General features: G+C 55.6%; 3 protein-coding genes and 1 long non-coding RNA gene across 13 annotated transcripts; 1 reads left to right on the top strand and 3 right to left on the bottom strand.

Annotated features, from left to right (window-relative positions):
* Positions 1 to 54: 54 nt before the first annotated feature.
* Positions 55 to 2,213, bottom strand: TMEM208 (transmembrane protein 208). 2 transcript variants are annotated; one of them, XM_033128125.1, is made up of 6 exons: positions 2,102 to 2,213; positions 1,373 to 1,468; positions 888 to 947; positions 670 to 806; positions 418 to 502; positions 55 to 319 (listed from the first exon to the last, which is right to left on the bottom strand). In XM_033128125.1, exons 1-6 carry the CDS (start codon positions 2,105 to 2,107, stop codon positions 182 to 184), a joined length of 522 nt encoding a protein of 173 aa, XP_032984016.1. In that variant the 5' UTR covers positions 2,108 to 2,213; the 3' UTR covers positions 55 to 181. The 2 variants fall into 2 exon arrangements, with proteins under 2 accessions (XP_032984016.1, XP_032984017.1); XM_033128126.1 differs by lacking the exon at positions 2,102 to 2,213 and adding an exon at positions 1,592 to 1,739.
* A 95-nt stretch (positions 2,214 to 2,308) lies between these two features.
* Positions 2,309 to 17,847, top strand: LOC117035229 (Leucine-rich repeat-containing protein 29). 7 transcript variants are annotated; one of them, XM_033129029.1, is made up of 7 exons: positions 2,309 to 2,350; positions 5,930 to 6,031; positions 13,744 to 14,736; positions 15,936 to 16,151; positions 16,265 to 16,405; positions 16,617 to 16,834; positions 16,919 to 17,847. In XM_033129029.1, exons 1-7 carry the CDS (start codon positions 2,327 to 2,329, stop codon positions 17,085 to 17,087), a joined length of 1,863 nt encoding a protein of 620 aa, XP_032984920.1. In that variant the 5' UTR covers positions 2,309 to 2,326; the 3' UTR covers positions 17,088 to 17,847. The 7 variants fall into 7 exon arrangements, with proteins under 7 accessions (XP_032984920.1, XP_032984919.1, XP_032984918.1 ...); XM_033129028.1 differs by lacking the exons at positions 2,309 to 2,350; positions 5,930 to 6,031 and having other exon boundaries at positions 12,447 to 14,736; positions 16,919 to 17,093; positions 17,458 to 17,847; XM_033129027.1 differs by lacking the exons at positions 2,309 to 2,350; positions 5,930 to 6,031 and having other exon boundaries at positions 12,447 to 14,736.
* On the bottom strand, positions 3,722 to 16,180 carry LOC117035239 (uncharacterized). Of its 3 annotated transcripts, none has more exons than XR_004425188.1 (7): positions 16,056 to 16,180; positions 12,972 to 13,036; positions 12,254 to 12,450; positions 9,397 to 9,454; positions 8,839 to 8,946; positions 5,364 to 5,500; positions 3,722 to 4,115 (listed from the first exon to the last, which is right to left on the bottom strand). It is a non-coding gene; the product is annotated as an uncharacterized LOC117035239 (long non-coding RNA). The 3 variants fall into 3 exon arrangements; XR_004425187.1 differs by having other exon boundaries at positions 5,364 to 5,425; XR_004425189.1 differs by lacking the exon at positions 16,056 to 16,180 and adding an exon at positions 13,840 to 13,958 and having other exon boundaries at positions 5,364 to 5,425.
* A 1,790-nt stretch (positions 17,848 to 19,637) lies between the features above and the next one.
* ELMO3 (engulfment and cell motility 3) lies at positions 19,638 to 24,194 on the bottom strand. Its single transcript, XM_033129026.1, has 21 exons — positions 24,115 to 24,194; positions 23,903 to 24,027; positions 23,714 to 23,754; positions 23,550 to 23,622; positions 23,316 to 23,366; positions 22,952 to 23,121; positions 22,768 to 22,867; positions 22,515 to 22,666; positions 22,356 to 22,434; positions 22,181 to 22,231; positions 21,970 to 22,092; positions 21,746 to 21,877; positions 21,538 to 21,639; positions 21,326 to 21,434; positions 21,081 to 21,217; positions 20,812 to 20,975; positions 20,591 to 20,703; positions 20,396 to 20,500; positions 20,214 to 20,293; positions 20,043 to 20,129; positions 19,638 to 19,950 (listed from the first exon to the last, which is right to left on the bottom strand). The coding sequence occupies exons 2-21, from the start codon at positions 23,978 to 23,980 to the stop codon at positions 19,738 to 19,740; spliced, it is 2,160 nt and encodes a 719-aa protein (XP_032984917.1). The 5' UTR covers positions 23,981 to 24,027; positions 24,115 to 24,194; the 3' UTR covers positions 19,638 to 19,737.
* Positions 24,195 to 24,356: the final 162 nt, after the last annotated feature.

The following is a 24,356-nucleotide window of genomic DNA, read 5'->3' as shown; positions in this document are numbered from 1 at the left end:
AAAGGGCTGGTTCTTCCTGCCTCGTGCCTCATCATCACCCACACAGCCATTAGCCACATTCTAAGCCATTTATTCAATCCTAGACCTTAGATGCTTTTGGCCCTCATTGCTCCTGGCATGGGGCCATGCAGCCCTGGTAGAGCCACCCAGGCCCAGCAGCCTGTGGTCACAATGTCAGTGGCTATAACCGTTTCATCTGCCGCCGTTCCTGTCGGCGCTGCCTTTTCTCGTTGTGCTCTGGCGCTGGAGCACCACTGTCTGCTGTGAACCAAGGGCCCAGCACATTCACCCACAGGAGGTAAAGGGCCCGGCCTGGAGCCTAGGAGAGAAAAGGTAACTTGAACCAGGTACAGGAAATAAAAGAAGAGAATGGTAAGATGCCCCAGCCCCTTCTTGGGAGCCCAACAAGCCACGCACCAAAAGCCAGAAGGACCAGATGTAGAGGGAGAAACAGCTGAGCACTTGTACGATGGCTGTCAGCAGGATTACATCCTTAAGGTGCCTGTGGATAGAAGGGAGACTGCAAGGGCCAAAAATAGTAGATGGGCCCCAACTCAGCTCCTTCACCACCCTCTTCAAGTTGTAGGCAGCTGTGGGTCTTGGGCTCTCTAGGCCCCAGCACCCCAGCCCTGGGGCCGCTCACCTGGGCTGGCGGTGGGGGACACTCACTCTGCCATGCCCTGCTCCATGTTGAGGTCCATTCCACCATCCATCAGGGCCCCATCCTCAGAGAAGGCTGCCCGTGCCATCGAGCTCATAGAGTGGTAGCTGGCCCCGTATATTGCCAGACTAAAGCCTAGGGCTATCTGCAGAACAAGAATGGGGGTATCAAAGGCCAGCCACTGACCTTATGTGCTCATCCACTTCCCAAGATAGGGGACACTTACCCAGGCCCAAAATGAGGCAGATGAATAGAAGAAGACCAAGGTCACAAGACAGTAAATGGCCTGCAAGCAGACACAGGATCAGGCTGGGATCAAAAGCTGCCTTAAATCACAGGCCTCCCTCAACTCTGACCAAGAGTTAGGCCAGGCTGTGGAAGGAGACAGGTCATTTTTTTATAGGGTGGGGGAAGAAGGGGTCTGCTCCCCGAGTCCTGAGTACCCAGACTCCCCTCTGACGTGTCAGTACAGGAAAGAAATCTCTGTGTATTGGGGATGGGAAAGCCTTTCAAGTCCATCTGAAACTCACATCCTCATTTTGGTTTGGTTTGGTTTTGACTAAGCATTCTCCCTGTGCCAGGATCCTTTCTCATTTCTTTTTAATTGGAGTTTTCTTCTGAAGTCTTGGCTGTCACATCAGCACCACCACCAAACAGAGATGAGGACTGTGGGGCTTGGGTGGGCACAGAAGCAAGGAGCCAGGCACTTACATTGGCCCCCAGTATGATCCGCAGGTAGAACTTCAAGGTCTCTCTGTTCTCTTCAAATATCTGCTTCTTCCCTCTCGTCCCCACTTTGCCCTTGGGCTGCAGAGGGATGATGAGATGCTGTCAGAGCCCTCCGCAGCAGGTCCTCCTCACCCTCCCCACCAGTCTGATTAGCTACAGAGTTCCACCTGAACCTCAGCCAAGACCCCATGGTGCTCAAACCTAGCACAATCCTTGGAATGTCCAGCTCTCCTCCAGTCCATCCTGCTTAGGGCTGACACCATCTTTCCAACACCCCCAGGTATGATCGCCTCCTGAACGCCCTGGAACAATCCAACACTAAGCTGATATCACCTGGCTCCCCTGATAAGGTCCAGCTGTGTGGGCTGATGACCTCTTCAAGGGGGACTCCTGAGTGGCATTGAATAGTGCCCCTCTCTAGCCTCTGCCGGAATAGTCCAGATCTCGGCTGACGCCCACCCCCGTTAGGCCCTTCAGCTCCTTGGCCAGCTCTGGTACTATCTGGTACTGACGCCCACACCTACAGCTGCACCAGTTCTGGTACGGTCCTGGGCCGCTCCATTCCACCCGCCTCGCTCTAGTACGTTCCGGCCACTAAATGGCGCCTCCCTCTGACCGACCCGCTTCTCTTGATGCCTTTCCTCTGTTTTCAGTCTCCCGGCCCCGGGAACGCTTTGCCCATGCGGACCCCCCCCTCCGCGCCCTCCTCACCGCCATGGTGCGACGCAAATACCCAGCCGGGGGAACAAGGGAGAGCAAACGACACCGCAGTCAGGATACCACATCGGCAGCACAGGCACTTCCGGTGCATACCCATATCGTAAGCAACCGGGACGGAAGTGGGTGGTTCACTTCCTTCCCTAGACCCGCCCCCAGAGTCAGTGGGACTATACTTCCCAGTAAGACTTGCGCGGGGGCGGAGGCGGTGGGGCTACGATGGCGGAGTCGCTCCCGCTGGAGGTGAGAGGAGGCCGCCCTCAGGCCTAGCTCGCGACAGGCCCCGCCCTAAGGGTCCTGGGCTGTGGGGAGGGGCTGTCAGACAGTTCGCCCGGTCCCGTCTGTCAGGCGGAAACAACCTGCAGGAGGGATCCCAGGACCTGAAAGCTATGGGTAACGGCCCCGCCTTTGGGCCACTCCATGCCCTTAACTTGAGGGACCATCCTCTTCTTCCCTATCGGCCCCTGGAGATGGCTGCGCTGTCACCTCAGCGAGGACAGGGCCTCTGCTTACTCCCCTTCTCTCGAAATGGCCATCCCTCCCCCTCAGGTTTGGAAGATGTCTGCTCCATCCCATCGTCCCCAAGGGTAACCGATCTTATCCCCATTCGCCACTTAGGATGATCGCTCCCTTCCCTCCGCCCTGAGAGACGGCTGTCCCCTCCCTCGCGGTGAGAGACAGACTGCCCCCTCCCAGCAACTTATGGTCGCTGAGTTCTTTCACCAAAGACAGGCCTGCTCCCCACTCCTTCGGCCCCCAGTAATGGCCGCCCTTACCTCCTTGGCCCCATGGGACGTTTGCCCCTTCTCCTTAGCCTGGAGCAAGATCACTTTGCTGCCATTATCCAGACAGCGAGAACGGCTTTTGTCCCCAGTGGCCTCTTGGGATGGCCTCTCCATCCTTTTTGCCCTGAGAATTGGCCGTCCCTTTCCACTCCCAGCAGGAGACAGGGCACCCTTTCCCCATGGGCCCTGGAAGGGCACTTCTTCCCCTTGGCAAAAGTAGGGCTGCTTCTACCCCACAGAGTCCCCTATGATGGCATTCTTTTTCCCCTTGGCCCCAGGGGATTTCTACTCCATCCCCATAGATCCCAGAAATGACCAATCATATCTCTAGTAGCCCCTTGTGATGAGGTTCCTGGGATGGCCATTCCATCCTTATCACTGCCTCCTCCAGTCCCTCTAGAAAAGGTCACCCCCCTCCTCAGCCTAAAGAATGGTGTTCCCTTCCCTCAGTGAGGACAGGATTTTTTTTTTTTTTTTAAAGATTTTATTGGGGAAGGGGAGCAGGACTTTACTGGGGAACAATGTGTACTTCCAGGACCCTTTTCCAAGTTGTTGTCCTTTCAGTCTTAGTTGTGGAGGGCGCAGCTCAGCTCCAGGTCCAGTTGCCATTGTTAGTTGCAGGGGGCACAGCCCACCATCCCTTGCGGGAGTCGAACCAGCAACCTTGTGGTTTAGAGGACGCGCTCCAACCAACTGAGCCATTCGGGAGCTCTGCGGCAACTCAGCTCAAGGTGCCATGTTCAATCTTAGTTGCAGGGGGCGGAGCCCACCATCCCTTGCGACTTGAGGAATTGAACTGGCAACCTTGTAGTTGAGAGCCCACTGGCCCACGTGGGAATCGAACCAGCAGCCTTCAGAGTTAGGAGCATGGAGCTCTAACCGCCTGAGCCACCAGGCCGGCCCCAGAACAGGTTTTTTTACCCTCTCCCTTTGCTCCTTGAGTTGGCTGCTGAACCCCAGAAGACAGGATGGCCACTATCTTATCTTGGCTCAGACAGACTTCCCTGCCTCCCCCCCTCAGGTTGGGGTCTTGGTCAGTCCCCATCAGTGTTCTCTTCCCTATGCCCAGCCTCCCTGGCCCAGAAGGCTTTTCTCCCCTCTCAGTAGTTGATCTGCTTTATCTCCCCACCCCTTCCCTGAGCAAACCTTTGGTGAAAATAGAGGTAGAGAACTGTCCGTCCTTAATTCAATCCAGGAAGTATTGGCTGAGCAACTTCTGTGTGCTACGAATGAGAAAAGAGATCAGAATAGGCAAGCTTAAGGAAGGGCATTTCATGAAGGAGACCCACATCAGCAAAAGGAAACAGACATGCTATGTTTGTAGGACAGTGGAGACACTGGACTGGGGAAGCTCTGCTGACTCAAAAGTGGAGATTTGGTCCTGAAGGTACTGGGATACCCTGAAGGTTTTCATCAGGGGTGTGCTGAGACTGGAAGCTGTTTTGTAGGAAAATTAACCTTGCTGCCGTGTGCAGAATGATTAGTAAGGATGAGCCTGGAGGAAGGGAGGTCAGGTGGAAGATTGTGGAAGGAATCCAGGTCTCAAATGACGAAAATCTGAACTACTAAGATGGTAAAATTTCAAAGGTAGAAATATTAGTAACAGCAATCCTGCAGCCATTTATGGAACACCTACTAGGTGTCAAGCACATATCAAATGTATATATATACATAAAATTCTATACGTAGTTTAATCCCCGTAAGACTGTGAGCTAGATTTTCTAATATCCCCATTTTATAGGTATGGAAACTGAGGCTCAGAGAGGTAAAGTACCTTGCCTGAGGTCACATAGGTTACACAGTTAGGACGTAGTGGAGCTGTGATTTGAAATGAGTCTGAGTTAGCCTGGCTTAAAGCCTATGCTTTACACCTGTATCTGAGAGCAAGGGACAGAAAAGCATGAAGAGTACAAAGTATTATCAGGATCTTCAGGCAAGACACACTGTTGGCATTGTAGCTCAGGCACTGGAAAGTTGGGAGGAGGGGCTGCTTTGGACTGAGGGCAGAATATGAATTTTTGTTGAGATCAAGGTGATCATACAATATTTGGATGAAGGCTCCTGTGGACAGTTGGCAACACTGCACTAGCACATGCATAAGACAATAAGGGGATATTAAGTTGTCAGGTTTTTCTATAAAGATAACTGTTGAAGCCATGCAAATGAATGTATTATCCTAGGAAGTAAACAAATTGAAAGACCCAGGTCTGAGCCCTGGGAGCCACAGAAGAATCCAGAAATAGGGCAATTGGAGTGGAGAGTGGAGACCTAGAAAACCAGTGTCACAGGAGTCAAGGAGGGAAGATTCCAAAGAAAAGAAAGTGAATATCAGATCATTCCTGGCTCACAGGCGACTCCCTCCCAGGATCCTATGGGGCCTCCAACCTCAACCCCTACCCCACCCCAGCCTTATAGAGCATAGGTGGAGCGAGGGCCTGAGCCTCCCAAGTTTTGCTGGGATTATATCTTACCAGCTGAGAAGGCAAGTTGGCAGTGGAGAAGACAGGAAAAGAGTGGATTCCTGGAGGCTGACCTGTGAGAGCAGGAGGGAGAGGTATAGCTTCCTGAAGATCAGAGGAGGAGCGCCTGACTTGCTGTGTTCTAGATCCTATGCAAAACATGTTACTATGTTATTTAATTCTCCAATAACACATTTAAATCTCACTACAATTGCCATTTCACAGATAAGGAAAACAAGGCTTAGAGAGTTCAGCTAATAGAGTAAGGATTTGAATTAGGTTTATCTGGTTCCAGTGCCCAGGCTCTTTTTACCAAACTGAGCAAGAAATTTGAGTTTTATCAGTCAGGTGGTGGTGACCTGGTGACCGACTGAGCACCAGGCGGTGCTCAGGAAAGGTTTGCTCACTGTAGGTACGTGGAGGCTGAAAGGGGAAGTAAAGACTCTCTGAAGCTTAGGATCCAAGATGAACTAGAAGACAATGGTCTAGTCCCTTCAGACCTACTGTGCAATGAGCTGGAGAAGGTTCCAAAGGCCCCCAGCTCTAACAATCCCCAATGCCCTGTCTTTTTCCCTCAGATGCTCACGTATATTCTGAGATTCCTGCCTCTGTCAGATCAGAAAGAGGCCTCCCTCGTGAGTCGGGCTTGGTACTGTGCAGTCCAGAATGCCCTTCGGGAGGTAAGGTGCCCACATTCACCTGGCCCATTCTCAGTTGTCTCTCACTGCAGCTTGCTCATGGCCCTGCTCATGTGTCGTCCATCCATTCATTTATGCATACATATTCATACATACATTACATTCATACATACTTGGCTCTGGGTACAATGCTGGGACTATACAGATGGATAAGGCATAGCCCCTCCCCCAAGGAGCCCATAGTCTAGTGAAGGAGAAAGACAAATGATTGTAATATTGTGTGCTCGGTGCTGTGACACCGGAATGAAGGGTGCAGTGGGAACATGAGGAAGGACATCCAAAGGAGACTGGCAACATCAGGGAAGGCTTCCTGAAGGAGTAGGATGAGGATGAAGGTTGGTCTTTCAGGACTGGTAACAACACAAGTGAAGGCACCCAGGTGTGAAATAGTTCTGGGAACGCCCACACGAGTTCCATGTGACTGGAACTCAGGTCTGTGTGGGAAACGTGGTGGGGATAAGGCTGGAAAGGAGTCAAACTGCAAGATGGCGGATGTGCTAGGAGGCATTGCTGGGGCTTTCTCCTGGTTACTCACAGTCTTTAAAGAAAGGGATGTCGAGGCAGGGGAGTGACACAGGTGATTGTGTCTTAGAAGTCTGCAGTACAGAGTGGACCGGAGAGGACGAGTTGGAGTATTAGGGAGACAGCCCAGCGAGGAGGTGAATGCAGACATCTGTGCTAGTTTGAAAGGCAAGCAATGATAACTCTGTTTTAATTTTGACTTCTTTGAACAGTTTTCCCATTAGTTGACCATTTATATTTCTCTTTTTTGTTTATTCATGTCCTTTATCCATTTAACTATTGGGGTTTTAGTATTTTCTTATCTATTTGTATGAACTTTTTATACATTAAAGAAATTAATCTTTTACATATTTATTGAAATATATTCCTAGTATGTTTGCCTTTTAATTTGATTTGTATATATGTGTTTGTTTATGAGATACAGAGGTTAAATTTCTATGTTGTTGATTTTGAACATCTTTTTCTTTCTTATTTCTTCCCTTGCTTTTTGAATTTAGAGATCCCTTTCCTCTTCAGACTTGATAAATATACACTCATATTTTTCTTCTGTTTTTTTATTAGACTTTATTTTTTAGAGCAGTTTTAGGTTCACAGCAAAATAGTTTCTTCTGTTTTACGGTTTTAATTTTTATATTTTTTACTGGTGAAATTTATTTTGGTTTATGCTATGAGGTAAAACGCTAAATTAATTAGTTTGCAAATAGCCCAAATACCATACCATTTATGTATAATCTTCCTCTTCCCCTTCCCTGCTGGGTTGGAATCCTCCTCTGTCACATATTAAATGTGTAGGACTTGTTGTCAAGTTATCTATCCATTGTCATTGAGCTTACTGTTTAAAGGAATTTGATTTGTATTTGTTAAAAATTTGAAGTGTGAGACTCTGGATGGTGAGATCTAGTTGGTAGTTGGCTTTCTGAGTGAGGAATCCAAGAAAAGGGTCTGGATAATACATATACCTTGGGTGTTATTAAAGAATGGGTGGAAGTTGAAGCCATGGAAAATTCCCGCAGGGAGAGCATGAAGAGCCAGCCATAGGAACAGCAGGCCACAGAGAATGAATGCCCTAGGGGAGGACACCAGTTCTAGGGCATGGAAAGAAAGAGCCTACAGACGGGGCTGAGGAGACCAGCGAGCAGGGCACAGAAGTCAAAGGCAGAGAGCTTTAAAGTATGGAGTGGATCCTAACAGTGTCAAATTCTACAAAGAGCCTAGAAAATAAAGAACAAATAGTGTCCATGATGTCTGAGCTACAGGGAGGTCACCAATGGCTTCAGCAGCATTTGGTGTCTGGAAAGAAAAGCCAGGTGGGTTGAGGAGTGAATGAGAGAAGAAAAGAATTGTGAAGAGTGACCTTACTTGCAATAAATTTCCCCACAAAAGGAAGAAAATCAAGGAGAGGTTGAGGTTGACTTGACAAAAGGAGTTGAATTGGGCGACATCTCCAATGCGTGTATCTGCTGAATGGAGTCCCTAGAGGAGGAGTGGGTGTAGGGAGGAGAGGTCAGGAATGGTGGGTGCCACCTGAGGTGGTGGCAGAGGCAGGCTTCAGTGTCCAAGGCTTGGTCTTTGATAGGATGAAGACGACGTCGCCTCTCCTCAGGAAGTGGGTGGGTGGGGGTGGCAGTGTGGAGCCATTTGCTGAGCAAGTTCCTCAGAGGCTAGTGGCCGCTATGCTTGGTGAATTTGGAGGCCAAGTTGTTTTAGGGGATTAAGAAGAAAGGTAGAGGCTGGGGTGCCAGCAGGGAGGTTTGGAATATTCACAGGGCAGAGAGAAGATGGACAGTTACCAGAGACACAAGGAGAGGCCTCACTCAGATGTTGATGCTTCCGGTCTGTGCCTCGCGCTGCGCTGGGCTGGGCCCTGGGGGTGCAGAGCTGAGGAAGACATGGCGCTCAGGAGTTGGTAGTGAGAGGTCTAAGGAGAGGGCAGGGTGCTGCCCTCGTCTCGTGAGGCACACTAGGGGTGCAGAGAGAAGGTTCAGAAAGGGTTCCATGGAGAGGAGGATGCTTGGGCCAAGTCTCAAGAGAAGAATAAACATTCGCTAAATAGTCAAATAGGAGGAGAGGGGGGACACCCTACCACATCCAAACAGGAAAACCAGCTGAGCAGAGGCATGGCAGCGTGAGACGATGGTCAGAAGTTGGCATCCCCAGAGCTGGGGGTGGGGAGGAAGGGGGCACTGGCGTGGGAAAGCTGGAACTGGAGAGTAAGCAGGGGTCTGACACAGAAGGGCTTAAATGCCAGCCAAGAAGCTCAGCCTTACCCTATAAGTGGAGAACCGTCAAAGGGTCTGAAGATCATGGTCAATTTGCCTTTTGCCCGGTGACAATACCAAGGATAGATGGAGCCAGAGAGACTGGAGTCCAGGACCCTGATAAGGAAGAAACTGCTCTAAGATATTTTTGACAGACAATAAGGGGACCTGAACTAAGGCAGAAGCAATGAGGTGGGAGCTTCTTGAGGGACATATTGCAATATATCAAGGAGATGGAATGGAAGGGACTTTGGTCATTGAATGTGAGGGAGGAGTCTAGGATGACACCCAGATTTCTGACTTGGGTAACTTGGTCGAGGGCGCTGAGGGTTTAGGAGAAGGGCAGAGTTGGGGGATAAAACAGTGAATTCAGATTCGGGCGTGTTGCATCCCTGTATCTAGAGAGAGGTCCATCAGGTAACTGGCTCCCAAGGTCTGCTGTTCTGGAAAATGACGTGGACCACCAATAAAGTAGTTAGAATGGGATGAAGTACAGGGTACATGTGGAGCAGTGTGTGTGTGTGTGTGTGTGTGTGGAGTGGAACCAACCATGGGGAACACACTTACCTATGGACTGAGTCATTCTCTTCTTTGGTGACTCCCAAAGGCGCTCATGGGGAGTAGGCTAGAAGATAGGAGAGCCAGGTCAGTTGCAGAACCCCCCGTGGGAGACAGCAGCAGGGGGAGACTGGCCATCCATAGCAGGTGGCATGGAAGAGAGGACACTTATGGGAGGTCTGCAGAGGAGCCCCCAGATGTTGATGACCTTGCTGGAGGGAGCTGTTGCCAGGAATGAGGGGGGCAGTGGTGGATGGGTAAATGGGTGAAGCCAGGTGTAAATAGGTGACCACAGCGGATGCGGGTGTGCCCATGTGCTTCCAAGAAGCATGACTGTGGAGAGAAGGAGAGAAATAGGAGAGGTGAGAAGAGGGGGTACAGGATCTAGGGAGGCTTTTTGTTGTTTAAGACTCGGGGGTGTTTGTGGACTCTGAGGAAGGAGCAGTGCAAAGGCAGAGGCTGTAGGGTTCTCAGAGAAGAGAGGGGACAGGCTCCATAGACTGGGAGGAGAGAGTTGCCTTGAACTGAAGAGCAGGAGAGGGAAGGAGATGAGAACGGATTCTGCCAGGACTGGGCTGGTGGATGTGAACAGAGGGTGGCCTTCCCCCCTGATCGCTTCGGTTTCTTTTGGAAACAGAACAGGTCATCTCTGAGAAGGCTGGGGCGAGGGAAGGTGTTGTAGTATCATCAGGAGCTGAGAAGGTGGGGGCTTGGAGAGAAATCGCAAGGGGGGTGAGAAGAGAGCCAGGAGGCGGAGTGGGGGGGCCAATGCTGACAGTGTGAGCAAGAGGGGGACCCTGGGTTCCTTGGATTTCCTACAGAATTCTGTATCCCAGGCATACACCCAAAGGAGGCCGTCATCTCATCGTCCCTGGCCAGGCAAGGGACAAGGAGAATGGGCATACCAGCAGGAGGCCCCTAAGGAGGTGTCATCAAGGCAGAGACCTCGTGGAGTCCAGCAAAGAAGGAGAGGGCAGAAGAAGCAAAGCAGGCAGTCTGGGCCCAGGGTGTAGCTGAGACTGGAGTAGAAGTAAGGGAGTGAAGTGAAGAAGAGGGCAGCAACAGACTTCGGGATCTTCGAGTCCACCATTTTAGCACTGGGGCTGCTCCAGAGAGAATGTTGGCAAAGACCCATTTGATGCCTCTGCCAAACTCAGCCACCAGCACCCCCGGGGCTGGAGGCACCGGGAGGCCAGGCTGCAGGTACCTGGGCATCGAGGGCCCTGCTGACATCCCACCACCACCAGGTCCCAGAGAACAACCTACAGAACCTTACTGGCAGGAACCATCTTCCAGGGCCCAGGTGTGGGCAGGCTGATAAAGAGGTAGTGCCCCAGCTAATAGGAGCTATGGAAGATTCTGGTTTACCAAGGCCAAGCGGGCGCCTCTGGCTTACCAGGACAGGCTAGAATGCTGGACTTGGTGACTTCTTATTCTCCCTGACCTACCCCCACTTAATCCCAGTTTTTCTCAAAGAAGATAGACAAAGGCAGCACCCCCACATACACCCAGGCTCTGCCCTTTCCTGGGGGGCCCTGGTTGCCTGCTGCTGGGCTGGTCACTGTGAAAAACTCAAGACGGCTCAGCTTCTGCTCTCCTTTGCTTTCTCCTGCCGGAGGTGTTTATAAAGACCTAGAGGTTTAACTCCTCTCTAAAGACCAAAGGCCCTGGGTGCCAGGGTATATGTTTTCCCAAAGACCTTCTAGAGAACAGGTGTGTTAGCTTTGGCTTCCTGTACCAGCAGACAGAGGGCCATTTCTCTATCAGATGGCTTTCTGAGTCTGCACACAAGCCTTCAGCCTCAGCTCGGGCTTCAGTAGGTACAGCGAAATCCTGGCTTCTCATAAGGACATGTGTCACTTTTAGCAGATGTAGGGCATTTCCCAAATGACTGAATTTACTCTTCAGATGCCAGCATTTGGAAAGGAGGAGACCAGGAGCTAGTAGGCCCCTCTGGGATGGGGTGGCTGAAGCTAGAGTAGGTACTCTTGCAGTCCTCCCTTGGGCATCTAGAAGCATCCTCCTAGGGCCTGGGAAGGGGGAGTTTCCTATACTGGTGCCAAAGACAGGCTCCAAGAGCCTGCTTCTTTCGCCTGCTGCTCTGCCCCCGCATAGAATCCATATCCCTAAATGGCTGCTCCTGGGCTCCTGCACACCAGGCTACACCACCTGGGTGATGACTTAGAGGCTGCCTGCTCCCCACCAAGAAAAATGGTGGGGAGCAGGGAGGTGGTCTCAAGTCTCACACCACCACATAGCTGGAAGTCCTTTACGCCAGGCCCTGCCCCTGTATCGGGTGGCTTTTGCTGCCACCAGCCATCCCTGGACTTGGACCCTGCTGTCTGCCAGTGCCTTCTCTTGGCCTACCTTGTTCGTAGGGAGGCAGTGCGAAAGGGGAGAACATTCCCGGCCCCCTGGGTTCAGGAAGAAAGGGAAAGAAGGAAGACTAAAGACTCACTCGGGGAGCTGGGTCCTATGGGGGTGGCATGTGACTGTGGGGGCGGGTGCTGCACTCCCCCAGCCATAGTTCACTCCCTGCGTCTTCAGGTTGACTCATCTGACATGCAGGGCTTTGAAATGGCTGGAGGCCTGCTTTACCTTTCCTTTCTTTTGTAAAACCTTTCCTCCCTGATCTTTTCATCACCTCCCCACCCTCACACACTGGGATCTTTCCCAGCTCTCCTAAAATCCGAACCCAGGTCCTTGGGGGTCCCAGGAGCTGGACCCTCTCCCAGTGTCCTCGGGATTTGGGAAGAGTGCTTCTCATCCCTAATGACCACATTTCAGACAGAAATGGGGTCTGGAAAGGGAACCTGGTTTGTCCTTGATTGCAATGGACGCAGCCAGGAGCTGGTCCCCATCTCACCACATGCTCCTTGCAGTGATGACAGCCATGGTGGCCATAGGTGGCTACTTCTCTCTGGCAGAAGCCAGGCTGGTAGTTTGGCTCCACATCTGGAGATGAATTCCGGTTGTCTTCCTGGGAGGATCTGGTTCATAAGTGTCTTGCGGGAGTTCATATTATGTGTCATTTCTACTTTTCTGCTTCCCTTTGATGGTACTCTGTGGGATACAGCAGGGAACGTGAGCTTATTCTTACAATTGCTGACAGGACAGGTTTTTCAGGGAGTTTGCTTTCCTGCACCAGGATCATATTGGTACATTAAGACATGAGCCTTCTTTGAGTACCACTTGCCAGTATAACCTGGGCATCTTCAGGGGTAGAGAAATGGGGCTGATTTTAGAAGCCAAGCCCTCTTCTCCCTCCTCCCACAGACCTATTCCCAAACACCTGTACCTAAACACCTGTACCAGCTGCCCTTTGGCTCCCTTTGGCACAAGATCAGAGAAAGTTCTGTGAAAAATCTCAGCTGGGGCCTCCCCAGACTACACAAGCCAGATTATTCCCACAGTGATTTAGACTTGAGCTGGCCTCCTGCCCACCAGTCACCCCACTCCAACCATGTGCTCCCCACCCTCACACCCCTGTTCTTTTACGGCAGGGCCAGCTCCACTTCCTTGGTGCTTCTAAGATTCATTCTCTTAGCTCCTTCCCCCAGAAATGGAGGCTTCTCTTTCCTCACCTGGATAAGATGGACCCTCCAGAGATGAGCCACAGGGATCACAAGCACATCTTCAGCTGTGGAACCTGCGGGGCCCACACATGTTAGCACATGCACACACACATACATGCATGCACGTATTTTCACTTACACACAAAACCCAGTTTTGCAAACATTCACGTGGCTGCAACACTGATGCCACCGGGGAACCTCAGCCTCTGCCTGCCCCAGATCTCTGGCATTTGGGCATCAGGGGGTTATAGTGAGTGACACCTCACTTCTTCCCACCTTCAGCTGCTCTGAGGGCTATTTATATGCTCTCGAGAGTGTAGGGGAGGCTGGTTGCTTAGCTAACGCCAAGCTCTGAGTCCCTAAAGTAGGAGCTGAATCCATGAGTCTCGGCCACCTTCTGAAAGTCCCAAAGGTTGGGGTTCAGCATACTTTGTTCTCTTGCTCCCTGGAGGCTTCACTGGATCTCTTCCAGGACGCCCCCAGCCCTCTTGTACCCAGCATGCCAACTCCCCATCCCTCCATGGGCATCCAGTCCTGTCCATCACTAACCTTCCTGCCCTCCCCTCGTAGTCATCCCCTTGCACCCCAGTGTGACATATCCTCCCAGCTCCCACTTCCCACCAGACCCCATCAACCACACGACACTATATACCACAGTGGGTCCCCCAGTAGAAGGGCCCTTTGCTGGCCTGCCCTCAGCCTCTGGCCGGCGACTTGCCACCAGACCCGACGCGTCCCACCTTCCGAGGCCAGAAGACTAACGCAGGCCTGCTGCCCCCAGACGAGCGTGCGCTACAACATCCCTGCGGCCTTCTCCTCCCTCCCGGCCATCAAGAGCCTGGGCCTCAGGGGCGTCTCCTGCATCAGCCTGACCCACCTGGATGGCTCCCCAGCTTCACACCAGGTGCTACAGTCTGTCGCCTACCACTTGGGCCCACACCTGCAGAGCTTATGCCTCGCTGGGGGCAGCCCCACAGAGGCCTCCTTCGTGGCCCTGCTCCTGAGCTGCCCAGCCCTGCGTAGCCTTGACGTCAGTGGCTGCAACAGCCTCTTGGCGTCAGGCCTGCTGCTGGCTCAGCCTGAGACGGCACAGCGGGTCCGGCAGGCACTGAGCGGCCTCTGTGAGCTCAACCTGGCTGGCCTGCGGGACCTGACTGACTGCAGCTTCAACCGGCTCAGCAGCTGTGCCCCGAGCCTACAGCGCCTCTCCCTGGCCTACTGTCACCTCACCTTTGAGCTCCTCCCAGCCCAGGGCTCCACCGGCCCTCAGGCCTCCTCCCCCTCCCAACTCTCCTTCCGCAACCTGCTGCGATTCGTGAAGGAGCGGGCTGGTAGGCTGCACGCCCTGGACCTGAGTGGCACTGGCTTGTCACCTGAGGCCCTGCAGGCCCTGGGCCAGGTGGCCGGCCTGCAGCTGCAGGAGCTGCGCCTGCACAGCTGCCGGGACCTCTCCACAGAGGCTGTCGTCGCCCTTTGCCGCCAGCAACCAGGCCTTACCTCCCTGGACCTCAGCGGCTGCTCAGAACTTTCTGATGGGGCACTCTTGGCCGTGAGCCGGAGCCTGCGGCACCTGCAGCACCTGAGCCTAAGGAAGCTGCAGCGGCTGACGGATGCAGGATGTACAGGCTTGGGGGGCCTGTGGGAGTTGCGGAGCCTTGACATGGCTGAGTGCTGCTTGGTGAGCGGCCGAGAATTGGCCCGGGCCCTGGGCTCCGTGCGTGGAGCTCCACCCCCACTGGCCTCCCTCAGCCTGGCCTACTGCTCCTCACTCCAGGTGAGCCTACCATCCCCCACCTTCCTCACCAGTGCCGGGGGCTGGATACCATTGGGCAGGCAGGCAAGCAGATGCAGATGTTAGCACCAGGGTGTGTGGCACCAGGGAGGAACCACTCAGTGTTTGTGCCCAAGGAATAGTAGTTAGAACTGAACTTGGGACACAGTCTGGAAGGGGAAAGGAGCCTAAACAGACAGTGCTGACACCAGCACTCCTGCCAGCAGCCCCTCCTGTGGGTTCAGGTACAGGGAGACCAGGATGGCCCAGCCCATGAAGGGGCACACATCTCACATGCCAAGTGCTCGCTGACCGCTGCAGTCTGGGAAGGGGACCTGAGGGCGGGTGTTCTGGACTCCAGGAAAACTGGTGAGTGGAGGTGACAGAACCAAGCCCTGCGGGGAAGGGGCACTGAGGTTACTTCACAAGAGGGTGCTTACACAGGGCCTGAGGGAGACACTGGGATGTGCCAGTCGCAGGGTCACTTGGCTGAAGCCAGTCCCTTCCACAGGGCTCAGCTGTCTTTCCACGTGGCATCCCTGTCTAGGTGACGTCAGTCCTTTTAGCGGATTATTCTTTCAGTCCATCAATGTGACCAGGGTATTCACAACCTGAAAACCACCTCTCAGCCTTTCCCCACAAACACCTTTCTTCCCCTCCCCACTCCGTGTCTCTTAGCTGGACTCTGGGGCTTCACAGTCTTGTGTCTCTGCATCTCTCTGCAAACCAGCTTCCTCTGCTCTGCCCTTAGTTTCTGCTCCCCTAACCATGACTGCTTCTGGCAGGTGGCAGCCCTATGCCCACTGTGACCTCACACTTCTGCTTCAAATTCTAGAGGGAGCCTATCTGATTGGCTCAGTTGGGTCAGATGTTCACTGCTAGTCCAATACGCTGTGGCCAGAGGGCCGCCTCAGCCCACCCCTGCAGCCGGGCTTCGGAGCATGAGCAGGGCAGATACCTTGGAAAGGTCCCCAGCATCCTTCCTGTTCCAGCCCTGTGAACTCCTCCTGGTTTCCTACCTCATGGCTCCCCCTGTCCACTCTGACCTTTCACCAGCACAGCGCCATTGCTGCTTCCCTCCAAGGACCCCTCTGGTAGCTCCTTATTGCCTGTGGGGAACCTTCCTAGTGACCCTGCCATGCCTGGTGACACAGGCACAGCCACCTCTGTATTGCTCTCTCCCTTCCCTACTTCCCTCCTAGGATGCCTCCGTGCTCTCCCTCATTCCATCCCTGGGCCCAGGCCTCAGGGTGCTGGACTTATCCTCCTGTGTGGCCCTCACCAACCAGACCCTGCAGGCCGTCTGCGCGCGTCTCACCCACCTCTCAGTCCTGCGCCTGGCCTGGTGCAAGGAGCTCCAGGACTGGGGGCTTCTGGGGCTTGGGGAACCAAATGAGGAGCCAGCGCAGGGGTCCCAGGTACGGGACCCTCGAGGTCATGGAGGGTGGGGTCCATGGGCTCAGCTGCCCTTCTGCCCCGCTGAGTCTCGAGGATCATTTGAGGAATGAGAAGCAGGGAACTCTTCCCACAGCCACACGGAGAGCTGGAGCCTCAGGCCTTGAGACACAAGGAGCTCCCCCAGCCACGGGGCCCCTCTCTGCTCACGCTGCAAGCCTTGCAGGAGTTGGATCTTACAGCCTGCAGCAAACTGAGTGACGCCAGTCTGGCAAAGGTGGGACTGGGGTGTGGACAGGCTGGGGCTCCCAGGGCGAGAGCCAGGGGCCTGGGCCCACCCACTGTTGGCTTGGAAAGTTCTTCTCATTGGCTTCTACTGCCTGTGACCGCTCCTCTGGCTGGAGGTGGGGAATCCTGGAAGGGCCCCGGGCCCTGACTTGCTTGCAGTGCCATACGATGCCTCATCCTCACAACCCACATCCTTGCAGGTGCTCCAGTTGCCCCAGCTGAGGCGACTGTCACTGAGCCTGCTGCCTGCACTCACAGACAAGGGCTTAGTGGCTATGGCAAGGGGCTGCCCCAGCCTGGAGCGCTTGGCGCTGAGTCACTGCAGCCACCTCAGTGATGAGGGCTGGGCTCAGGCAGCCGGCTTCTGGCCGAGGCTACAGCACCTCAATCTGTCCAGCTGCAGTCAGCTCACAGAGCAGTAAGTGTGTCCGATGACGCTGCGGTGCTGGGCTGGGCTGGGCTCCCACACCAAGTGGGCACTCATCCAGTGGCATCCCTGCAGAACGCTGGATACCATTGGACAGGCATGCAAGCAGATCCAGATGTTAGATGTCGCCATGTGCCCTGGTATTAGCATGGCTGCCGTCAGGCGATTCCAAGCCCAACTGCCCCAGGTGACCTGCGTCCAGTCCCGCTTCGTGGGAGGGGCTGACCTGACCTTAACGCTCTGAGGCCAGGTCAGTAAGCAGCCCTGTGACTCAGCTTCCATTTCCTAGCCTGGGGTTTTTGACCTGGAGTTTCCCTCTGCAACATAGCCAAGCCCTTTCCCCCAGCTAGAAACCCTTTTCTAGGACTGAAGAAGGGACCAATCCAGGGCAGCCTGGGGCGCTTCCTGCCTCACAGCCCAGCAGGAGCCTCTTTCTAGCTACATGTCGCTGCCATAAGCCCCTAGAAACACCAGCTGCTGCTCTCCTGGCCAAGCCCCATTCCAGAGGCCCTAGGCCCACAGGAGGCCGGGTCTGGTGCTCAGGAGCAGACCTGTGCCTCTTGCTCTGCCCATTTCTCACACTTAAGGCCTGTTCCCCTCCTCTTTCCCTACAGGAGTTCTTCCAGCCCCTCTCAGTACCGAGCTTTAGCAGCCAAGCCACAGTCTTTGTTGTAAACCCAAAGATTAAACATTCCAGATTTTACCTCTTTATCTGAAGTTCTCAGATTAAAGGGCCCCTCCCCTCTCCTCCTCAGTTGAAGCAGCCCAGCCCAGGGACAATGGAGGAAACACCACAGACAACTTCTTCCTCAGGCCTGGCCCAAATCCCTACAGGTACCCCAGCAGGTCCCAGCTTCTTCCCCGCGTGGAGGGAGACTCCAGAAGCCTGGTGGCCTCTCCCAGCATGAGCCCCCACGGAGGTCCTTGCAGGAAGGCACACCTGTGTGCACTTGGCCCAGCCAGAGCCCAGGGACACACTGATGAACGGTGCCTGAGTCCATGAAGCTGTCCTCAGGGGAAATAAAAAGGACAAGAAAGGTTAACATCTCTGGATAAGAAGGGTCATTGGAAGTCATCTAGTCTAACCTCTTCAACAGGGCCAGTGACCTCAACAGCAGCTCTGAGAAAGTCTGACCCTCCAAGCATCTGTTCATGAGTACGAGGAGCTGCCTGAGTGCCTGCAGGCACTGTACTCTCCGTGGGGATTCAGAGGTGAGGGAGCCCAGCCCCTAGGCCAGGCGGGGAGACAAATTAGCCCACAGGCAAGGACAGCATGCAGAGTGTGTGCATGAACAGAGGACTGGGAGCCCAGGGAGCGATGAACTTAGCCTGGAGGTCAAGGCCGTGAAAACAATGAGCAGAAGGGAGAGAAGGGGGCACTCAGAAGGGACGGGGATGCGCACATGGCAGACCAGTTCTGGTGCTGGGGTGTGTGTGGCGGTGGGGGGTGTCCAACAGGGTACAGGGAGGGTGCCAGCATGGACCAAGCACCCAGAACCCTGCAAGCCACAGGCACTCTATCGGAAGGCCATCTCAACTCTGTTCCTCACGGTACTGTGACTTCTCCCTTGGACAATAGCGAGACACTGAAACATACAGGATGGGGTGTGTTTGTGTGAGTGTGATCAAACCAGCTTCGCATTTGAGAAAGCAGCTGGGGTAGCTGGTACTGAGAAGACTGGAGGCAGGAAGTCAAGAGGCTTTTGTCAAGATTATGGCGGCCTGCACAAGGGACTAGAGCATCGAGAAGGAATGTTGGGAGAGTTAACTGCATCTGGGATCCCCACCCCCATTGCCACCTTGAACTCAATAGCATGCGATTCCAAGTGTGGTAGGAAGTCTGGTCCCTGGATGCCTGAATCAGAAGCATAGCTGGGGGAGGGGAAGCTCATTACATTCTCCAAAGGGGATGTCATTTCATCACTTTTCAAGGTAATGTGTTGATGGTTAACACTTAAAAAAGATTTTTGAGGAGGCGTTGGGAAAGAGGTAGTGAGGGGCATGGAAAAGGAGGTCAAAGGTTGGTGGCAGCCTTCAGCCTGTCCTGTGGGTGGGTGTGCCCCTTTGCCTCAGAGGCTTGGGGTCCATGATCACAGCCTCTGAGGTGACCTCCAGCTGGGGCCAACAGCCCTAGCCAATTCTGCCCCCAGGGGCTCTGGCCTGTCTGTGCACCCCCTCCCGCCCTCCTGCAGTAGGTTTCAATCAAACTGCAGGCTTTCTGCACTGAATTCCCTGTTGTCAGAATCACTCCATATCCTCCCCACCTGGGGACGTCTTTCGAAATCTTGAGTCTGCCCTTCAGCACAAAGTAGACCCAACTTCACATCTCCTTTTCTGCCTATCATCAGAGGGCCTCCAAGTCCCTCAAAGGACAAGGAGCAGGCCAAGCATGGTTGAGGACTGAGCTCAGACTTTCAGGAACCTTCTGGAAACATGACTCCCAAACTAGGCCCCTGTTAATACTGCTGAAGGTATCTACTTGGGGCAATGCCTCCTGCCCTACCACTTCTCCCTCACCAGCAGGCAGATCCAGACCTCCCTTGGCTAGGGCCCCCAAAACACAGGCCATCCCTCTCTGTAGGCCCAGCACTGAGGGAGGCTGAAAACTCATCCTGGGGAAGGACAACAGGGCCAGCCTGTCCCCAGCCTCCTCCAGAACACCAGCCCCTCAACTGTAGCTGCCCAGCTTTGTGGCCCAAGCTGTGGCCCTGGCCTAATGCCCCACATCTCATTCACCAGCTAAGTTTGAAGGTAGGTTTGGCCCACAGGGTTCAGAGCTGGTTCAAAACATACCCAAGAGCTAAGCAGGCTTTATTTCTGCTGCAGCCTCTGCTGGTCAGGGAGTCTGCACTTCTCCAGCCTCCACCGGCTGTGGCCCTTGGCCAACCTCACTGTCAAGGTTCAGCGATGTTGCAGTCGTAGCAGAAGTTAAAGTTGGTGGGGGGTGGGGGGATGGGAGGTGGCTGCTCAGGGATGGACACGTTCTCCAGCTCCAACAACCGTAGCTTGGTCTCCATGGTCAGCAGCTGCTCCAGGTCCAGTCGTGTCTGCTCACTGCCCATGGGACTTCCCAGCAGGGTGCTCAGCCCGTCTGTCCACAGGTGGAACTGGGGACGGGGCCCACTCCATGAGGGCCTGCCCTGCCCGCCTCTCCCCCTGCCCATCTGTCCAACACAGCTCAGCCTTCCCAGGTACTCACCTCCCGTTTGGAGGGGGCAATGAAGTTGAGGTACGCCTCTTCGTCCCCGTGGTCGTAGCTGACCGAGAAAGCTAACTCATAGAGGTCCTGGGGAGGCAAGGGAGCCGTGAGCCCTGAGCGGGGGGAAGGGGACAGAGCAGACAGGAAGGAGGCCCGACCCCACTCCCTGACCTTGTTCTTCACGGAGCCCTTCTCCCGGACGTGGGGGCAGTCCTTGCCGGTCAGTAGTGCCCTGATGTCGGCCACAGGGACTGTGGGAAGAAGGCTGGGCTGACCACTGGGGCCCCGGTGGTCTCAGGGCATGGGGCGGTCTGGGGGAGCAGGTGTCCAATCCCTGCCCCTGCCCTCCTTACGCTGCTCAGGGAGGCTCTCGGGGGCGGGTGGGCCAGCACTGTCCTCCACATCCCCATACTGCAGCACCTTGTGGTTGGGCGACAGGCAGCAGAACCACAGCTTGTCTGGGGGCAGCAAGGGGGAGAGGGAAGACGTGATGAGAGGGGCCCTGACCCCAACCCAAACCCTCTCTGCCCCCATGCCCACTCAACGACCCTGGCGCCTCCGGCTGCTGATCTTGCGGAAGAGTGTCCCCTCGCAGAGGCGAAGCAAACGCTGCTGGCGGATCAGGCCCAAGAGCTCTGGCTTCAACTTCTCCCGCAGCTCCCTGGGTGGGGAGAGGGGGCTCACTGACCGGGACCCCGACCGAGGGCAAGGCCCATGGGGCACCAGGGAAGGTGGGGACGAGGACTGGGACCCATCCCCACCAACTCACAGTATGGGAGGGGCCAGCGTGCCCTCCTGATGCAACCGCTCAGTCTGCCGCAGCCGCAGCACCTCCCCGTAGGTGAGTGCATTCACCTTGGTTCGGAAGAGCTCCAGAGAGCTGGGCTTCAGGGCCAGTGTGCGGGCCAGCTGCTCCCGAACCACTTGCATGACCTGGAGCCAACCCAAGCTCAGCTCAGGGCCTGAGCTCTGGGCCCGGACCTGGCACAGTCCCTGGCCCTGGCCCTGGCCCAGGTCTCCCAGCTCGCACCCACCCACCTTGTCAAAGTCCTCCTGTGTGGCCCGCATCTCCTTCCAAGTCTTATTCAGCAGCTGGATGCTCACACAGAAGAGTTCGTGGAAGCTCTGGTCTTGGCCGAAGAACATGGGTGAAAAGTCCTGGGCTGTTTCGGAGCCTGGAGCAGGGGGGCAGGAGGGGCTCAGGGAGAAAGTATGTGCAGCCCCTGGCCCTCTCTGCCCTTCCGTCCCCCGTTCCTGGACACACTGTGCCTAGTCCCACTCACAGGGCTCCCCGACTCGGAGCAGCTCACACAGCAGCACAGTCAGCTGGATGCTGCTTCGGGCAAAGGGGCACTCATGCTTGTCCTCACGGCTGCTGTTCTCCAACACAAACTGGGGACGCAGGAGCAGAGAATGGGGCATGGAGTCACGGCTAAGCCCATGCGGACCCTGCCTAGGTGGGCATCCTGCTCTACCACCCCGCCCCATCACTGACCCGGCTGTAGGCACTGGGTGCCTGTCTGGAGAAATAGAGCATGTTGTCCAGGGCCAGCAGGCCGGGGGGCACACGCTCTAGGTCCTGCGCAGGGTTGCTGTTCTGGGGGAAGGAACAGGCAGCTGAGAAAGGGCCCCAGCCCTCTGGAACATTGCCCCCTGGAAAAACAGGTTGAGGCAGGGTGGGGAGCTGGGTAGAGGTCACTCACGGAGAAGCCCAGTTTGCGGAACTCGCGGGCACAGAGGGAACGGCGACGGTCAGCACTCAGCCCGGCACCAAGGGACTCCCCCTCCGGCTCAAAGGCAGCCTGGCGCAGGGCCTGCAGCTGCTCCCGCTGCTCCTGGGGGTCATTGTTTGGGGAGGGGGTCATGCTCATAGATTTAAGGCCAAGCTGCAGCTGCTCCCAGCCTTGTGTACCCCAAAGGCACCCACCTGGCTGTAGGGGTCCACTGGTGTCCGCATGCGCGGCTCCAGCAACCCCAGCGTAAGGGACTGCAGTACATACAAGTGGTGAGCCATCTCGTCACCCAGGGGTGCTGCACTGTGGATGATGTTCTAGAAGACAGCCAATCCACGGATGTGAGCGTGGGCTCACAGGGAGAGGAGGTGTGGGGAGGGGGTGGCCTGGCCCGGTCATTCCTACCTTATAGATGAACTGGCGAAAGTTTCTCTGCCACAGGTAGTCAAGCATGTGCTGAGGTGGGTGGGAAGGGGGCTTAGATGATTTAGCCCCATCGAAAGCACCCACCCTGTAGGCCCACAGTGGAGCACAGTGCCCACCAGCTCCTGCCCCCTCCAGCCACCACATGGACACCCACCTTACGTTCAGCAGGGCTGGCCCCCTGCAACAAGGCTGTCAGCAGTGCCATGGCCTTGGTTTGCAGCTCCTGGTTCATCCTGGGGCAAGAAGGCTCTCAGCTGGCCAGCCAGGATCTGGCTCCACTACCCTCACGTGTACCCCACCCCAATACACTTACACCTGCAGGTGCACCAGCAGCCTATCCAGTGTAACCTCACTCTTAACCAGCTGACCCAGGGCAGGGCTGCTTAAGGTCACACTCTCCAGCAGCCTGAGGGCCAGGGGCTGCACAGACGCATCCATCAGGTTCATGTTCACATAGCACACCACCTGTAAGAGGGGTGGGGGTGCTCATCGCCACCTGATCACCATGGATGTCCACATCCTGACACCCCCCACTGCCCCAACCTGCTGCACCTAGAAAAGCCCACCTTCCTAACAAAGGGGATGCTGAGCGTCTCCCAGGACACCACGCCGTGCTCCATGAGCTCCAAGAAGGCCTTCAGTGCCAGGGCCAGCACCTCCCCTAGGCTGGGGGAACATCTGGGGCTAAGCAGGGCCAGACCAGGACCCCAGCCCCACCATGTCCACCACCTCCCACAGCCAGGTGCTCACTCATCCCCATCCTCAATGATGGTGCCTAGTCTCTGAAGCCCATCACGGCTGATAACCTCCTGGGCAAAGGTCACGTCGGGCGCCAGCTGGCCGAGGTGCTGCAGGGCTTCCCGACGTCCTTCACGACTCCCACGCTGCAGCCCACCCAACAGTTGCTCAGCCTCAAGGTGCTGGTAGGGGTGGAAGCAGAAGCAAAGTTGAGGAGGCGGGTGGAGGTAAGGAGTGGGAGCTGCAGGTGTGGGAACGCGGGTGTCCATTAGGTGGCGCACTACAGGGATGTGGCTGGGGCAGAGGCACAGGGGGGCAGAAGGGTGGCACCCCAGAAGGGAGGGGAATGAGGATGGGGCCAGGGAGCGGGCATTACTGGGGCAGTGCTGAGGCACAGGATGCTACCATTCTTGATCTCCGTGCGGTTCTGGAGAAGACAGCAGAAAAGGGAGAGAAGTCAAGAAGGGCTCTGAGGATTGGTTAATTGGGGTTGTCAATAAGGGAGGATTTGGAATTCTGTGAAAGATTACATTCCAGTGGGATGAGGAGTCTGAGGAATCAAGGCCAGGAATCAGGAATCAGAAGGGGCCGAGAGGGAAAGGGAACTCACATTCTCAGTGATGTATCTCCTGTGCCCATCAGCAAACTGCAGGGCATAGCGCTCAGAGTGAGCTAGGTTCCACCTGAGGGCAGAGCAGGCTCAGTGAGGCAGGTAGGGGGCGCCCGCTCCTTCCTGCCCTTCCCTTTCCCCCGGCCTGTCAGGCCCACACTCACGCGTCGCACACCTCCTTCAGCACAGCGGCCAGGGGCTTTGCCTGCAATTGGAGAGGTCACTCACGGGGCCAGGAATGGGCAAGAGTTGGGGGAGAACCTGGGGAAAGGGTGGGGTGGGCTGTTCCAATGGGAAGGGGGCGACCCAGAGGTGGGCTGTGGGGTGGATGTTGGCCGGACAGGCCGGGTGACCTGGTCCAACTGGATGAGCTGCGGGATGGCGTCACGCATCTGGACGGCGATCTTCACCACGTCCCGCGGGGGCGGCATGCTCTGGCTGGTACGGGGCGCCTTTACCTTCCAAACCGTGCAACCTCCTGCCGAGGGCGCACCTGGTCTGGGGCCCCTGAGGATAAGGAGGGCGTCCCTGTGTCCACCGCCTGACCCCCGTGGCCCGCACTCACGCCCGGGACCCCACTCCTGGCCAGGCGCCGCGGCCTTCCCAAGGGAACGGAGGCTAGTTCCGGGTTGTAGTGTGGGGGCGGGAGGACGGCGCCTGCCCTGCCCCGCCCTGAGCAGGCGGCCCTGCCCCGCCCCAAGGTGAGGTAGGTGGGGGCAGAGAGGGCGGGCTGCGGGCTCCGCCACACCTCCCAGCAAGGTGATCCACCCAGCCCAGCACCAATCCAGCAGTCCCAGGGAGGGGCCC

The sequence above is a fragment of the Rhinolophus ferrumequinum genome, chromosome 15 (genome assembly GCF_004115265.2).
Source record: "Rhinolophus ferrumequinum isolate MPI-CBG mRhiFer1 chromosome 15, mRhiFer1_v1.p, whole genome shotgun sequence".
Classification (NCBI taxonomy): Eukaryota; Metazoa; Chordata; class Mammalia; order Chiroptera; family Rhinolophidae; genus Rhinolophus; species Rhinolophus ferrumequinum.
The sequence above is the reverse complement of the archived record's forward strand: the minus strand, read 5'-3'. Positions and strand labels throughout refer to the sequence as shown.

Excerpts from the sequence above, each read along its gene's own strand:
- TMEM208 (XM_033128125.1), bottom strand. Across the intron at positions 503-669 it reads ATGGAGCAGGGCATGGCAGA|GCACCTTAAGGATGTAATCC; the intron begins GTGAGTGTCCCC and ends TTCTATCCACAG. Across the intron at positions 320-417 it reads TCTGGTCCTTCTGGCTTTTG|GCTCCAGGCCGGGCCCTTTA; the intron begins GTGCGTGGCTTG and ends TTTCTCTCCTAG.
- LOC117035229 (XM_033129028.1), top strand. The coding sequence starts at position 13,342 with ATGAGTCTCGGCCACCTTCTGAAAGTCCCAAAGGTTGGGGTTCAGCAT. Across the intron at positions 14,737-15,935 it reads CCTACTGCTCCTCACTCCAG|GATGCCTCCGTGCTCTCCCT; the intron begins GTGAGCCTACCA and ends CTTCCCTCCTAG. Across the intron at positions 16,406-16,616 it reads GTGACGCCAGTCTGGCAAAG|GTGCTCCAGTTGCCCCAGCT; the intron begins GTGGGACTGGGG and ends ACATCCTTGCAG.
- ELMO3 (XM_033129026.1), bottom strand. The coding sequence starts at position 23,980 with ATGCCGCCCCCGCGGGACGTGGTGAAGATCGCCGTCCAGATGCGTGAC. Across the intron at positions 23,623-23,713 it reads CTGAAGGAGGTGTGCGACGC|GTGGAACCTAGCTCACTCTG; the intron begins GTGAGTGTGGGC and ends CTCTGCCCTCAG. Across the intron at positions 22,667-22,767 it reads GCATCCCCTTTGTTAGGAAG|GTGGTGTGCTATGTGAACAT; the intron begins GTGGGCTTTTCT and ends CCCCTCTTACAG.